Below are 16071 nucleotides of genomic sequence, written 5' to 3'. Positions count from 1 at the left end.
TTTATTAGCAATTCAAATACCAATTAGCCAGCATGTTCTTCTCGTAGGTTCATGCCCAGACCCATGGAGTTTCTATTTTCTCAAGTCATGAATTTATTTCTGAATTTCTAGATCACCAATTGTGCTGTGCCTCTTTCTCAGAGGTTCATTGTCAGCTTAGTGCATCTTTCCTCAAACTTTTCAGGATCCAGTGACTAATTCATCAGATGCTTGAATCCTAACACACACACTCTCTCTCTTCTAAATCCAATCAATTTTTTTAAGTGAGGTAACTGCTTCCTGCAAGTACTATGTCTTTGATACATTCCATTGATCTTTATAAAATAAAGATATTAATTCACCAATTTTACTGTCAGATATGTTACTTTGCACATAATGTTTTAATCTTAGTTTGTTTCAGTAAGAGCTAAGCTATAAATATATGCCTGTGCTTATGAACAGTAAGAGATCTAACTAATTCTCCTTTATCAGATGAAGAGATATAGTGTGATGGGGAGACACACCTGAAAGACAAAAGACTTCCATATCTTTCATGATCTGGGTAAATTCATCCTCTAGGAAGCTTAAATCCCCACCTATAAAAATATGACTCACAGAGTCCTGGATCTCTTAGGAAAGTATTTATGTGGAGGTGCTTATAGGAATCACAAGCACTGTGTAAATAAGTTTTTACTGCTTACCAACAGTGACCAGATGGTAGAAGATGATGAAATAAGGAAAATAGAAAAAAGAGAAACAATTCAAAGTATTCCAGAGTGGTTTTGACTTACTCAGAAACAGACTGGAACCTGTTTACTTTTTTTAAATTGACCTATACATTTTCCTCATTCCATTCAATCCTAATCCCCAGTCTACAAAGCAAAGATCCTTTTGACCAATGAGACAGAGCCATTTATTAACATATAGCAAATACTGTTTATTGCAGACTTTCCAGCTGACTTGTGAAAAAGGCACTATGAAAAATTAATGACTCTAGATAATCTCTCTACATGGATTTATGTTAAAATATACAACATTCTTACAGAACATTTGCTTTATATATGTGAAATAATATAACATTTAAGGACAAAAATTGTGTTCCCAAAAATAACATTTGTTGAAGTTTAGCTACCTTTCTTTTCTCTATCTAGAATCTTTCACAGGATTAAAGTACATGTAAATTAATTGTTTTCTTTTATTATAGGAAAGACTTGACACAGATAAATACATAAATGGCCCCAATATCCTTTTAACTACTTATATCAATATTCATAACTGAGACGTTCATTAAGCAAAATACTGTAACACACACAGATGTGGGCTACTTCCTCTGATAGATTGTGAGAGTGTATGTACATATATATGACCTCTTTCCCACTTGTGCTTTCTCATATAGAAGAACACAGTATACATAATAAGTAGGATATAAACTAAATCAAAACACGAGCTATGCAAGGTATCGCAATCAACAGAGCCATGACAATGTCTTGGGAACGTTCAGTAGGTTTGCATTTGCACATCCGAGGCCTGGCCCTACTTTACAGTTCATTCAAAGGTTTTAATTTTTTTTTTAAACTGTTGGCATTAAGAACTTTAAATAAATGTAAATACTCTATCATTGGGTATGTCAGAAGAGAAACCTAAATAAGCAGAGGTCAGGTGAAGTGAGTTACACACCAAATGACATACATAATCACAGAAAACTGAAATTGTTTAGATCTTAAATCATAGGCTATTATCTTTGCTTTGTTGCAATGAATAAATTCAGCACTGTCAACAAAAATTCCTACTTACACAATCAAATGGGGATGAAGTAATTAATGTAATAAAGGAAACCATAGCTTGGTAAAGTAGGAAAAATATTTCCCAAGGTCAAGAAATTCAGTGTAAAATTTTTCAGCTTTAATAAGAAACGACAGGCACAAAAGGAAGTCTTCTGCTTATTTAGGTATGCATTGTTTTCTCATGGCAATAAATTATGTACACCAATAAAAACAAATCTGACATTCCCTTCAAGGCTTCTTAAAACAAAGCATGTTGGAATAATGCCAAGAATAATGGAGTTTAAAAACAAACAACAAATTAGTGACTGCTTCCTTCATCAAAAGACTCCACTCCTGAATCACTAGCAGCAGCACTGATTTTTTCTTGTCGTCGTCTCATAATTTCTTGCAACTCAGAACTGCCATTGTTGTCCTAAAAAATAAACAAGATTCAGACAAGATGGTTAATGGTTTGTGTCGACTGCAGGTTGTGTAACCAAAGAGCCCAGGGTACAAGTCCACTGTTGTTTTCCGCCAGTATTTCTTCAGGAAAATAAAGCCTTCCTGGACTGTCTCAGCATATCTCATTAATAACTGTTCATTTTATGAAGTGTCTTAAGGCAATTCATTCACCACGGCTTTCATTTGAACATGATACAGATCAATAATGCATGCAGAATTCTATAGATTCCCTGAGAGAAAGAGGATATGTGTACAGTAACAGGGTAGATTATCAAAGGATACTTTTGGGTCCAGCAAGACAGTCATGTTCCTTTAGGAAATTTTAAAACAGGACAAAAAGAGGGGTCAGACTATTTCCCTTCTTACAGTTCTGACCCTCAGATCTCCCTTCCATCCCTGTGTACCCTTCCCATATCCCTTTCATTGACAGAAGTCTTTGGCAACACGGGTGAGAAATGTAAAGGAGGAACTAGATCCCAAGAGAGGGGCGAGTGAGGAGGTGGCTGAGGAACGTGACAAACCTCGGTAGCCAGCCTTGGCCTCAACTCACACCCAGAAAAATGGGCCACAAGAGACCATGGTGAAGAGGGCAGTGTGGGCAAATGACAATGACAGACAGTTCTGGAAGGAAGGAATTCAGAGATTTTAAGAATGTACCATTTTATAACATATACTTAAGGAGGGAGTAATTTACACATTCTTAACAAGGTTAGAATGGATAATACTAACAACACTGCTTGCTAAAATATGTAATTCTTATTCATACTTGACATACAAAAAGCAATCAAACCCTATTACAGAATCCCTAAGATTGATGTTATAGGAAAAACTTCCAAGGCAAATATAATTTCTCTTGATTGAGGATGGTTACAGGATTTATGCATGAAGATATTTTATTCAGAGTTACTTAACTGTTGAATTTATATAACATACCTGCTACAGATAATTAGGTATCAATTTCATGTTAAAACCCATATCCTCTCATTTCAGTCCAAGTACAATTTTCAGGAAGCTTTTAAGAGCTGTGAGATATAACAGTCAGAAACTACTACTCTCACACAGTTTATTTTAAGTAGAGGATATGAGAAGTTAAGTATATCCAACTTAGAAAATATTTACTCTCTTGCTTTTATACAGACAACTATGACTAAATTATTACTCTTAAGTGATTTCTGTTTCAATGTTCTCTAACTAATATTTCCTTTCCTCATTATTTAAATGGATAACCAGGCTTAAGATGGATAACCGGGCTTAAGGTTATAAGGGCAGTTAGACCTTATAAACTATAACTTATTTGGATCTCCAAACTAAATATTAAGAACAGACAAAAGAGTTCTGGACTCTTAAGGCATTTACTCTCTCAGATGTGAATTTCCTTTATTTTGGAAAAAAACAAAATTTCTAAACCAGTAGTTAATGCAATAAAATGAAGACATTTATGCTTTTATTTCTGGCAGTACTGAAGTTTGAACTCAGTGCCTTGTACTTCCTAGGCAGGCAGATGCTCTATCACTTGAGCCACACCAGAGGCTCTTTTCACTTTAGTTATTTTTCAGACAGGGTTTAAAAACATCTTTCATGTTTTACTAATGAATATATATAGTAAATGAATCTCCCTGAAAATAGTCATTGATAGCATCCAGTGACGAATAAAAGCTGAGTCAAATTTAATTCAGCATTACAAGCAAGGAAAATTGGCCAATATGAACATGAACAATTGTTTCTCTAACTTTCAAATTTCAGTTCACGTTCCTGACTAATACAGAAGAACATCACCTCAGGCTGACCACTCGTACCTCTAACGCAGCTTTTTGCACAGTGATTTGGCTAAAGACTCTGGCCCCTTCAGGGCACACAGTCCTCAGTTCCTCTTTATTCAGGGAGAAAAGCTGTGCGCCATTTAGTACTCCGAGACTATTGACAGTACTGAAAACACAAAAGAAAGAAATAAGAGCATTAGAAATGCTGCCTAGAAGAAATAAAAGAGAAATTTTTCTGTTTCTGCAATTAACCTTCTTTTGTCAGTGTTACACACACAAGAACTATTACAAAATGGCACTACAGTACTTAACGTAGGCAAGGACAAGGGACTTTCATGACCTTGACTCTGAGACTCTTCTAGACAAGATGGCTCGTTATGCAGCATCAAAAAGGAGCCGATTAAGGTTAATATCATCACTGTTTAATATGAATCCCTTAAAATTTGGTGTTTCATAGAAGGAATAGATAGCTTCTAGTAACCTGCACTTCATTTTCAATCATGCCCAGTGAATTTATGCCAGGTTCCCTGAATATGCATTATTCAAAGAGTTCATTGTGCCAAACACACATAAAATGTTTATAGACTTTTCCTTTATCATGGGTTTACTAGAGGAAAAGCTCTATTATGATCATAATCAATGACAGGTAAAGTTCCCATTTTTTAATTGGCTGGAGATACCATACCCATCATATCCCACATAGTCTGGAGAGTTTCACTAAGACCATGTACTACCGTGTGTAGCCTGATGATGGGGGAGAAAAAAGCTATGAGGCTTGACAGCTGCTGAAAGTTATTTAAGGACCTGATAATTAACAAATATCACCAGCTAGAAAATCGAGTGGCATCAAGTGGATAGCTATACCTGCTTCTTCCTATTATTATTATTTTTTTGGTATGAAAAGCTATCATCATTTCTTGACTATGGAACAAAGTGTGCAGTCTGGGCTCTTTATACCCTTCAAGAGTCACTTATAACATGTCAGTGATCCAACTGAAAACAAGACATGCAAAGTGTTCAGAGACACTTACACTGGGTTGAACCCCTTTGACTGTAGCCAGGTCTTCACATCCTCAGGTGTGGAGTCATAAGTGATATTGACAACTGGCATGTTCTGCCGTGGCACGTGGAACTTCTTCTGTGCGGCACTCCGGCCAATGGTCAGCCTGTGGATGAGCTCGTCCTGCACCTCTTCCATCTGAGACTTCCTTCCTAGATACCAACAGGGAGCACAGTCATGCCTGAAAATCCCTAACAAGATGTCCCTCTCTCTAGAATCCCAATGCCAATAATCCCTGGGTCCCAAAAGGGCTTACAATATAGGGATCCTACCATCTTCCCTTACTTTTATCCCCACCCAGTATAAATTCCATGACCAATTATGAAAATAACTCCCTAACTCTTCTCTTCTTTTTTCATTAACTCATTTGGTAAAACCTCAGCCCTGGATAATTTAACACTCTGTATATTCAGTGCCTGAATGCGACACAACAGTGTAGAGTCTAGTGAGCTCATGTTAAGTTGATCACGAGCCTCAAGTGTTTGTTCATGACCCTGAAGGTCATTCTACATTTCTGCAGATAAGTGGGCTCTTGGCTGGGAACAATTTTGATACCAAGGGACATTTGGCAATGTCTAGAGATAGCTTTGGTTGTATAGTTAAAGGGGGGAGACTGTTGCACCACGCAGTTGGTAGAGGCCTGGGACAAGCAAAACATTCTATATACAGTGAAGATTCTGGCCTTGAATGTCAAGGGAGTTGATGCAATATACAATTAGCCTCTGTCTTAGCCAGTTTTTTAATAGCATTGAAATAGCATCTACCTTCTCTCTAGACTTCAACCTACTCCCCATCCTCGTCCTGAGGATCTCACTTCCTGACTTCTGAATAAAGTACAAGAGTTAAAAGAGAACCTCAGAAATACTGGTGGCTCTACACCAGTACCTCAGAGTACTACTGGTAGCTCTCCTTCCCACCAGTACTTACCCCACCACGCTGGCTTCCTTCCTACTGAGCTATCAATGAGCTATTTCTTTGTTTCTAAGGCCAGTCCATCTATGTGTGCACAAAACCCTGAGTTCTCTGCCTGTTTGTTTAAATACTGAGATGGTAGTTTCTCCACACTTATCTTGAGGTATCAGTTTTCTCATATACTCGATCTTTTCAGCATACAAATATGCTACTACTTAATAGCTATTTCTCTCACCTCTGAATAACTATCTTTATACTTTTGAGGCAGGGTCAAACTATGTAGTTCAGGCTGGTTTAGAACTTGGAATATTTTTACCTCAGTCTCCTGAGTGCTGGGACTATAGGTATGCACCATGAGTAACTCTTTCTTACTAGGTCCCCTCCCAGCTACCACACATTTCCCTGTTCCCTTGTAAGCAAAACTCCATGACAAGTCATCTATACTAGCTGACTCCAGTTTCTGTTATCCTATTTCCTCCTAGATTTATTGTGATTCAATTCATTGCCTCTGTCCCTAACTCTCCACTATTCCAGTAGCCAATTCCTTCCCAGCCATCAATTCATTTAATGTATTTGCAGCATTTGAATCTAGTGGTTCCACCTTGGAGCCCTTTCTTCTTGGACCTGCAAGGTTCACACTTTTCTGGCTTTCCTCCTGTCCATCTCACTGGCCTCTCTTTGCAGTATTCTTTTCTGAATCTTCTAATCACTCCTGATTAGTCATGTTAAAGTGCCTTGAGGTACAAAGCTGAACCTTTTCTCTGCTTGCACTCACTCCATCAGCCATCACTGTGCCTCATCTCATGGCAATGTAAACACTGATGGCTACCAAATTATTTCTCCAGGCATATATGTCACTCTGAAGTCTAGATCCGTATTTTAACTGTCTATTTGATCTATTCAGGGGATGTATTTTAGGTGTCTTTAATGTATTCAAAAACAGTATGTCAAAACCTGAATCCTTGGTCTTCTTCCTGAAGTTGGCTTTCACTAAGCTTAGTTACTTATGTTTAGACTTCCAGTTCAGTTAATGGTAATTCTTTCTTTCTAGTTTCTCTGGTAAAAATACCATGGAGCTATACTTGATTTCTCTTGTCCTATACAGCATCTAATTCATCAGCAAATCCTGTTAGTTCCAACATCAAAACATATCCCAAATCCAATGATGTCATTCCACTATTTCTGTTACTAGCATGGTCTAAGCCATGAGCCTATTAACAGGTCTCTGTACTTTTTGCTCTCTACCACTCACCTTGTTCTCTTCATTCTCTTCTCAATATAACAACTACAGTGATTTTTTTAAAAACATAAATTAAATATTGTAGCTCAAAACATTCCCAATGACAGGTTCTACATGGCCTGTACCTCTCCATGGTCCCTTACTCTAGCTCACAGCTAATTTTGGTGCTTTCAAATTTAAGGATTACTCCAGCCTCCTTTGTCTGTAATGCTTTCCCTCCATATATTCAGAGGGCCCACTCTTCCTCTCCTTTAGACTTACCCTGATCTACTTAAAATTGCAACCATCTCCCCAGTAGCATTATTCTCCAAAACAGTTACCATCTTCCAATATTCTCCATCAACAAAGATAATTATTTATCTATCACTTTTTATTAAAATATAAGCCTGTGGACAGAAGAGCTTTTCTTCTGCTTTGTTTGCTAGGGTCCTATATCCCCTATACCTGGAACAGTATAGTGATTCAGTAACTACTCATGAAGTGAAAAAGTAAATGAAGGAATGACACATTCTCTTGATATTTTCACTGAGAGAGCCTTTGAAAATCATCATAGGTATGGTGTCACATGCTGTAATCCTAGCTATTCAGGAGTCTGAGGCAGGAGGAGTAATTTGAGGCCAGCCGGGACTACATAGTGAGTTCAAGGCCAGCCTGAAATCCAAATTGGGTCCCTGTCTCAAAATAAAAAATAAAAAAATAAAAGAACTGGGGGATATAGCTCAGTGTTAGAATGCATAAAGTGCTTACCTAACATATATGAGGCCTTGGGTTCTGATCCCAGTAACACACACACACAATCATGTAAAAACCTCTTAAATAACCAGATGTGCAAATGAAGTACAAAAGCAGAGAAATGATCTGTCAAAGTCACATTGTTAACTAGAAGTGGAAGTTAGCTAGAACCAGTTGTTCTGTAGACAGCTCAGGGCTGTTTTATAGGCAAAGTCATTGAAACTACCTTTGACTGACTTGGCTAGGATCCTTCTCCTCTGGCCACTTCATGACTCAGGAAAAGAAGGAAATATAAATATTCTGTTGTGAAAAATATAGGAAAGAAATGACAGTATAGAAAGGGAAAGGCATATCTAAAACTACAAGTGTGTATACTTGGGCGCACTAAGTCATTTGTATATCAAAAATTAAGATCAAAAAGCTGATATAGTAATCAAATTAACTCAGCAAACAGTAATGATCTGGTCTATAAGGGAACTTTTTATGACCATATCATGTTGTTCTATGAGCCTTTTTTTTTTTTAAGGGGAAGTGTTTTAGAAAGTGTTTAGTGTCCCTGGAAAATAAGTGAAAGTGAAATAATCAGATAGTGTTATTCCAGTCTAATTCAAGTTCTCAAGTATTTAGCAAACCTTTTGAAAAAGAAGTCAAAAAAGAAAGGAAAAGGGAATGGAGGAAGAAAGGGAGAAAGAGAGGCAGGGAGGCAGGGATGTTCAAGAGAGTAAGAATACTATTGATTGTTATATTTACATAACATATTACCTGTACTCCATTAGTTAGCTCTTTTGAATCAGTACAGCATATTGCCATATAGCATATGAGTCAGTCTCAAAGAAATAAAATCTATCACCACACTAAGGGATTTATTTTCTTATCCATTGATGATCACCAGTCTACACTATAGTCTTCTATGAAGTGCAAAAAAAAAAAAAAAAAAATCCTCTTTCTAATGTGCTCCTCCTGGCTTTTGGTTTCCATTTCCAACATTCTAGCTTGCAGCAACAAACCAGACTAACTTCACACCTGTTTCTAAAATAACACCTCTCATTACAAAAGATTAAAATCAAATAAAAGCACTAACATTTCAAAGGAAATGGATGAAATGCACAGCATCTAAAGTGCTGGTATCTTCAAGGGTGGTAAGAGGAGAACCTTTCTGGATCCTGTGACAAACCCTTTTGTGACACTTGGCTCCAAGCTGCTGTGCTGAACAGGACACATGGTCACATTCAGCAAAAGGGGTCTCCCTCTGGCCACCTGCTACATTTAAGAACAGGCATGTTGGCTTACTCTTCTTGCTCATGGTTATTTGACAATATTTTTATGAGTATTCACTTTCTAGCTCCTTCCATTTTTTTTTAGAAAAAAAGTTTAATTAGTAAGAAAGTAATATATATATATATATATATATATATATATATAGCATGAAGAGGCATATTGTGACAGAAATCTGGCCTTCATAAATATAATATACTTAAACATGTCTATCTGGTTCTAACAGATTTTTATGAAGTCCTGACATTCATTCAGAAATATCCTTCAGAAAAGTGTTATTAAGAAATACTCATTTTATTAAAGAAATGTACTGAATGCCAAACTATACTTTAGAGATAACTTAAAAAGGAACTTTATACAAGTAATTGTGAGATTTTATTATTTTAAGGACATGTGTTAGATTCGGGAGAGATGTTTATACTTTACATCCCAATGTCACCTCTCACTTAGGAAAACCAGGCTTTAAATTGATGAGTCACAATTATCAAGAGAATTCTCTATCTCTAAAAGTTTCTAACTGTGTCTCTTTCCCATTAGGTTATTCTTGGTTGCTTAGAGTGAGACAAAGAACAAACTGTTCCAACCCACGTACTGTTCCAAATGGGGACTGGATGCCTATGAACTCTGATCCGAGGCCTGGAAAAAGAGTACCACAGTGTCAAAGATGACTGTGCTGACGTATCAAGGCAGGGGAATGTTATGAGCTTGTGGGAAGAATGAAGAAAGGAACAGTCATTTCTAAGAGGGAATTTTCCCTAGGGAAATCAAGAAAAATATTTATAGAGCTTTCTCATCTTAAAACTATTTCCTTACTGTCTTTGGGGAAAAATACATCTTTTTGAAAAACTCACATATATTTGAAACTTTGTATTACATTTTATTACAGCTAAACACACTTATGCACAGACTCCTGCACACAGCTATTTTGCTGCACAGGAAGAGTTAACTGCTTTTTCAATATTTCATTTTGCTTTAGTTTTCTGATATTTATGAAGACATAAATAAGAAAGTTACTTAAATCAGCAACTCCTTGGGAGAGACAGTCATACATAAACAGGCTTTTAGTTATTGTATTTAACCAGAACTCCTAGAAAAGCTAGTTTAAGTGGATTCTTTTTTTATTATTTTTAATTTATCAAGAAAGATCCCAAGTATCTAGACATGGCTATGACTTAATAAAATGAAGAAACACTAAGATAAAAATAAGAGTGGCAGATTTAGGAATTTAGATTGAACATGAATGTCAGCATCCAATATCAGCTATAAGGTTAATAGTTCAGTATGTGTAGATGGAGGTCAGAGAAGAGATCTGGCACAAAGACCAAGTTGGGAATCATTGCTTTTCCAATGAAATAAATACTGATAGAAATGGAAATAGATCAATCATTTACAGTAAAATTATGTTTATGTGAAGAAAATAACGCAGAACGCTAGGAGAGGCCTATATTGACAGAATGACAGATAAACATTTTATACTCCAAAACATACACACACATATATACACTCACTCTTTATATACTATTATCACTGAAGATATATGAAATATCTTCCTGGCTACAGTTTTCTAAGATCTGTACATAACAAATACAGGCAAAAAAAGTAATGTTACAATACTTTATACACATAATTTGGACATTAAACAGCATGACATATACTACAAGGTAAAACAAATGAAAACTATCTGAGAATTACATTTAGTTTTCAAAATACCTATACTGCTCTTCACCAGTATAAACAAAGATAGCCACGGCATCTTTTCCTTTGGCATATATAAATGTGGTTTTCATAAAAAACATTCTTATGAAAAAAATCAAATTTAAATTTAGGAAAATAGGAAGTTGAAGTTCAAATCACATAAAATGTGAATTTGGAGGGCAAACTGAGGCTGCTGTGGGTGATTAGATTAAGATGGTGTGACTGTACACAGTTGAGAATACAGAGAACTAAAAAAAAGAAGGAAGAGGAGAAACAGAAGAAGGAAGAAGAGAAGGAAGATGAGGAGGGACGACGAGGAGAGGAAAAAGAGGAGGAAGATGAAAGAAGGAGGAGGAGACAGGAGGAAGAGGAGGATGAAGGAGGAAGAGAAGAAGGGGAGGAGCAACAGCAGAGGACAGAGGAGGAGGAGGAGGAGAGAGGAAAGAGGAAGAGGAGGAGGAGAGAGGAGAGGAGGAGGAGCAGCAGCAGTGGATGGAGGAGGAGGAGAGATGGGAAAGGAAGAAGAGGAGGAGGAGGAAAGAAGGTGACATCAGCAGCATGTGTTTGTTGACTATTAATAATGTGCCATACATTGGTCCAAATCAATCATGGCTCTTCAGCCTCAGCACTGCTGACATTTTGGGCCAATAGTTCTGTGGCAGGAGGCTGTCCTGTACATTGTAGCATGTTGCTAAACATCCTTGACTTCTGACTGTTTAGATGCCAGTAGCATGCCAAGTTGTGACAACCAAAAAATATCTGCATGCAATACCAAATGTCCCTGAGAAAAAGGGAGAGGAAGGAGCAGTGCCCCTGGCTGACAGTCTCTGGTCTAAACGCCTTACACATACTACCTGATTAACATGCCACACTTATTCTGTGAAGGGCACACCATCATTTCCCCCACCTTTCACATACTGAAATTCAGATGGAATTATTAAATTGCTGAAGGCTATGTGGCCAGCAAGTGATGTTTCATTATACAAATTCCAATATGTGTGGCTCTGGAGTATGGATTCAACTGCCATAATATATTAGAATGTATACAAATGCACACATCACATGGTGGAAAAAATGTCCTGCTTCTCAGAATTACTTAGCAGATGAGAAACTAGGAGAGAATTTCTACAACCTGTGGAATTCTGAGCCAGTACAAAGGATTTTTGTTTATGTCTAAGCATTTAATAGAATCAACAATTAACATGGGATTTTTTTGGTGAGGTTAGGGTTTTAACTCAGGGCTTCATGCTTTCTGGGCAGGTACTGCTTGAGCCACACTTCTAGCACTGTTTTCTCAGGCTTTTTTTTTTTTTTTTTTTTTGAGATAGGGTCTTGCGTTTTGCCAGGATGGCTAGGATTGAGATCCTCCTATTTTATACTTCTCACCAAGCTGGGATGACAGACACATACCACCATGCCCAATTATGTCTTAAAATGTGGTCTTGCAAACTTTTTGCCTGGGTTAGCCTCAAATCATGATCGTCCCCATATCAGCCTCCCCAGAAGCTAGGTCGTAGCCAGCACCCAGCTAATAAACAATAGTTTACTCAGTGGTGCTTTTAATTCACAGAGAAACTTTTCTACCTCCCTGGGAAACTTACGGTCCACCGGGAGTTGCTTGTATCTCTGGTTGTCTCTCACGATACCGCCACCGCTGTCACTGGAGCTGCTGTTTTGACGAGTGATATTTGCTGGGACCTTGGGCACAGGAACAGGTGCTGGCACGGAAGGCGGAAGTGGAACAGGAACGGGAGCTGGTGTGGGAGGAGGCGATGGGGCTGAAGGGGTATCAGTTGGTCTTGGCCCATACTCCATCCTTTGTTTCTATAAAAAGACAAATAATTAACTTGTCATTTAAAATATGTAAACTTGGGCTAGGAAAACAAATTACATATTGATAGGACATTGTTGGCTATTTATTTCTAAACTTACCTGCAAACTCATAACAAATTGTATACTCACATACACACTTCTAATCCTGATGGTATAATAATAGCTAAAATCATCTTTTAAACATTCTCTGTCCTTGATCAAAGTGGACATGTGAGTTAAAGGAGTATCAAGAACATTCCAAGAAAAAATAATATTACAATAAGTGTCAAGAAAACTAAATTTGGACTTGGAATTATTTAAGACCAGAGTTTGTCAAACAATCTCTGATTATTTCACAACTTACACTAATAATAATTTCTAATGGCATCACAAGTGAATGTCAATAGTACTAAGTATCACTTACTCCTGTTTAAATGTATACTGCCCATGCCCAAAGGGCTGTATAATCGCTTCAAAGGACTGTGTACATCCTCGAAGGATTGTACACATGCTGATTTTAAGTAATTTATAAAGGGAAGAGGCAATTTTCTAGTAAGTAAAGGGAATATGCTTTTAAAATAAGCAAATCATGTTGCTATTAATATTTTTCAATGCCTTCCTGCCACCATCATAATTGTAATTTACTGAAATTAGAAATTTTCCTTGTGAAAATGTGTATGATGTGGGTTAGATGGTTGTGAGGGCTGGTGAATGATCCTCAGGGTTGAGAGTGTGGCTCAGTGGTACAGCACACTTGTCTAACATGCACAAGGCCCTGGATTCTATCTCCAGCACTGAGAAAAAAAATATGGTCTTTAAACACTTATGACTATAACTCACAAATAAATCAGAAACAAGGGCATGTGGGGATTTGCATTTTTAAAATCATCATTAGGCTATTATAAAACCATTTGTGTATATGCTTTATTAAAATACACGATAGTTAAAACCTTAAATCTGAACAAAATAATTCTTATTAGTAGACAACAGCATTTGTAAGAGGCTCCAAATTCTCAAAAGGCACATCTTCTTTGCACAATCAAAGATACAGAGAGCAATGACTTACAATTGAGGTAAAGTGTAAATACAGCACCAACACAATTTTAATTATTATAAAATTTAGGGTTAGCATATAAGAGGCATAATGACCTTTTGGTAATTTGGTCCTTTAATTAAATAGTATTTACTTTTAAGTTCTCAGTTGGCCCAAATATAAGGTAATACTAGATTTTAAGAGAGTCCTCCCCAATTTCCACAGAGATTAAAAAAAAAAACATAAAAATACACACCACACACATCATTTTTAAATTAAACCATCACTCAAAAAACAACATGCCAACCTTGGCCGAAGTGCTTTCACAGCAAATGATAAACACCTGTGGAAAGACGTGGGAAGGAGTCTCATTCTTTCCTGGTGTCTCCTAAAAGCTACCACTCACCAACCAGTGGAAGGTAGAGACTGAGTTACGCAAGGATGAAGAGGACTGAAAGAGGTTTTTATGATGGTGCCAGATACTGAAGGGAAAAGGAGGGTCATGAGGAGAGAGGCATGCACGGAGAGAGGAGGAGGAGGAAGGTAAGATTCTGACATGAAGTTACACAGGACAGAGACAGGCTGTCAATTTTTAGCAGCATTCAGGCCTGGACACATTTCTAATAAATTCAGTAATACATATTCAGTAAGATATTACAATGCATTATTGTTTTTATCACACCTCACAAAATAGTTTTCCTACATTTGGGCCAATAAAATACTTAAAAGCAATCAAATAGAGCAAATATCACCAGAATGTAATACTTGGCACATTCCCAGTCATCTAATATATATGCACCGTTCCTTTGACAAGGATGTCCTTTGCATGTAATTTCTTGAAGGGTTAGTGAATTCTCACAATAATGTCTCAAAAGTATTAGCATTTATTCTTTTTAAAGCTTACACAAACAAAAAATGCTATTACCTCTGCATTCTCTGATATGATTCATAGTCTCTGCTTTCATAAAAACAAGAACAGCTAGTGTTTTGCTATCCATCAAATAATACTGGGAAGAACTGAATACACTGTGTGACCCTGTCACAATTGTGCCTAAAAACAGGCTTGCCAAATGTTCCATGCCTTGCTTCATTCATCTGCCACTGAGATACAACACAAATATATCAGTATAACCTAACAGCACAGGTTTTAAAAAATAAAACCTATATGACAATTTCTATGACTTATGCTACAAATTACATTTAACTTGCACAATATTTTCCTCTGTTCCTAGTCCTTTCCTCCTGCCTCCTGCTTCCAACCTCTGACATGAAAAGAAGGGAAAAGAGTCCCCTTGAATCACTGTAACCTACACTGAAATGGCAACCAAGACAGCTTTTCAGCAGACTGGTTTAGAATTCTCAGCATGGAGGAAAGAGAATCTGTGTTGGTTCCTCTTCTGTGTCCCTCCCTATCTTCTCCACTCTGTTTTACCTACTGCCCAACTTCTGCTCTTCCTTTCACTCTTTCTGCCTCTTGGCTATTTGTAGTTAGAGGCACAGAGCTGGTGAACCCCCATGCACCCTTAACTTGCGGAAGTCTTGGGGACAGTACTTTACACAGAGATTTTTTTTCTCCCACACCAAAGGTACTGAAACTCCAATAAGTAATCCTGGTCAACTCTTCCAACTTTGCCTGAGTCTTTCTCAGTAATTAGAACAGAAAGTCCTACCTTCCCACAACCCTCAAGTTTCATCCTATCCCAAGTTTCCTGCAAAGCAGGCAGTATGGTCACCTGATGTGGACTCGTTTTTGTACCACAGTGTCACTTCCTAACTCTCACCCATTATCCCTTAGGAATGTAAAGCTCGGTTCAAAACAATCTCCCTTTTTCTTTCTCTCAAAGAAGTCAGAACTATTAGACTAATAGGAAATTTATTTTGTTATTGATAATGAAGTTGGAATGAGTCACTTTTCTTTAACAACTAAAGCTGAGTAAAAATTTTCAAGTATTAAAGAAAGTCATTGAGACAAATGTTCCTGATTCATGTGAGATAGAACCTCAGGGAGGAGGAAATTATGCAAGTAAGCCCAGAAAAGCCGTTTAAACTGAACTGTTCTTGTTCTTTTAACCTACTCTGAATTACACATTTTTTTTTCCTCTAAATTTGGTCTCTCTGGAACTCTGCAGTGAAAACTAAGCACAGCTGGAACATTTGGAGGGCGTTAAGTCCAGAGACTGAATTCAAAAAATTATATTAAAAAGAATTGCCAGGAGGGAAGGAATGTGGGTTACCTCTGACAGCTCACCAAGTAATTGCTATTAGCAAAGTGGAGCAAATCACATTAAAAAACAAAATTAACACAAGAGACAGAACTGAAATAATATCAATTATAATTGGCATCAAAT

The 16071-nt window shown here is 37.2% G+C and overlaps 1 protein-coding gene across 8 annotated transcripts in view; it reads right to left on the bottom strand.

The window, feature by feature from the left end:
* Nucleotides 1-891: 891 nt before the first annotated feature.
* The window catches only part of Eps8 (EGFR pathway substrate 8, signaling adaptor), a 151833-nt gene continuing 136653 nt past the window's right edge, over nucleotides 892-16071 (bottom strand). For all 8 annotated transcript variants that reach the window (XM_074075993.1, XM_074075995.1, XM_020180389.2 and 5 more), the window contains 4 exons: nucleotides 12480-12702; nucleotides 4996-5176; nucleotides 4001-4130; nucleotides 892-2175 (listed from right to left, as the gene is read on the bottom strand). In XM_074075993.1, coding sequence (XP_073932094.1) covers nucleotides 2062-2175; nucleotides 4001-4130; nucleotides 4996-5176; nucleotides 12480-12702 — 648 coding nt within the window. In that variant the 3' untranslated portion in view covers nucleotides 892-2061. The remainder of the gene's footprint in view (nucleotides 2176-4000; nucleotides 4131-4995; nucleotides 5177-12479; nucleotides 12703-16071) is intronic.

This window comes from Castor canadensis, chromosome 6 (genome assembly GCF_047511655.1).
Source record: "Castor canadensis chromosome 6, mCasCan1.hap1v2, whole genome shotgun sequence".
NCBI classification, from domain to species: domain Eukaryota; kingdom Metazoa; phylum Chordata; class Mammalia; order Rodentia; family Castoridae; genus Castor; species Castor canadensis.
Note: the sequence above shows the minus strand (reverse complement) of the source record. Positions and strands in the feature narration are given on the sequence as shown.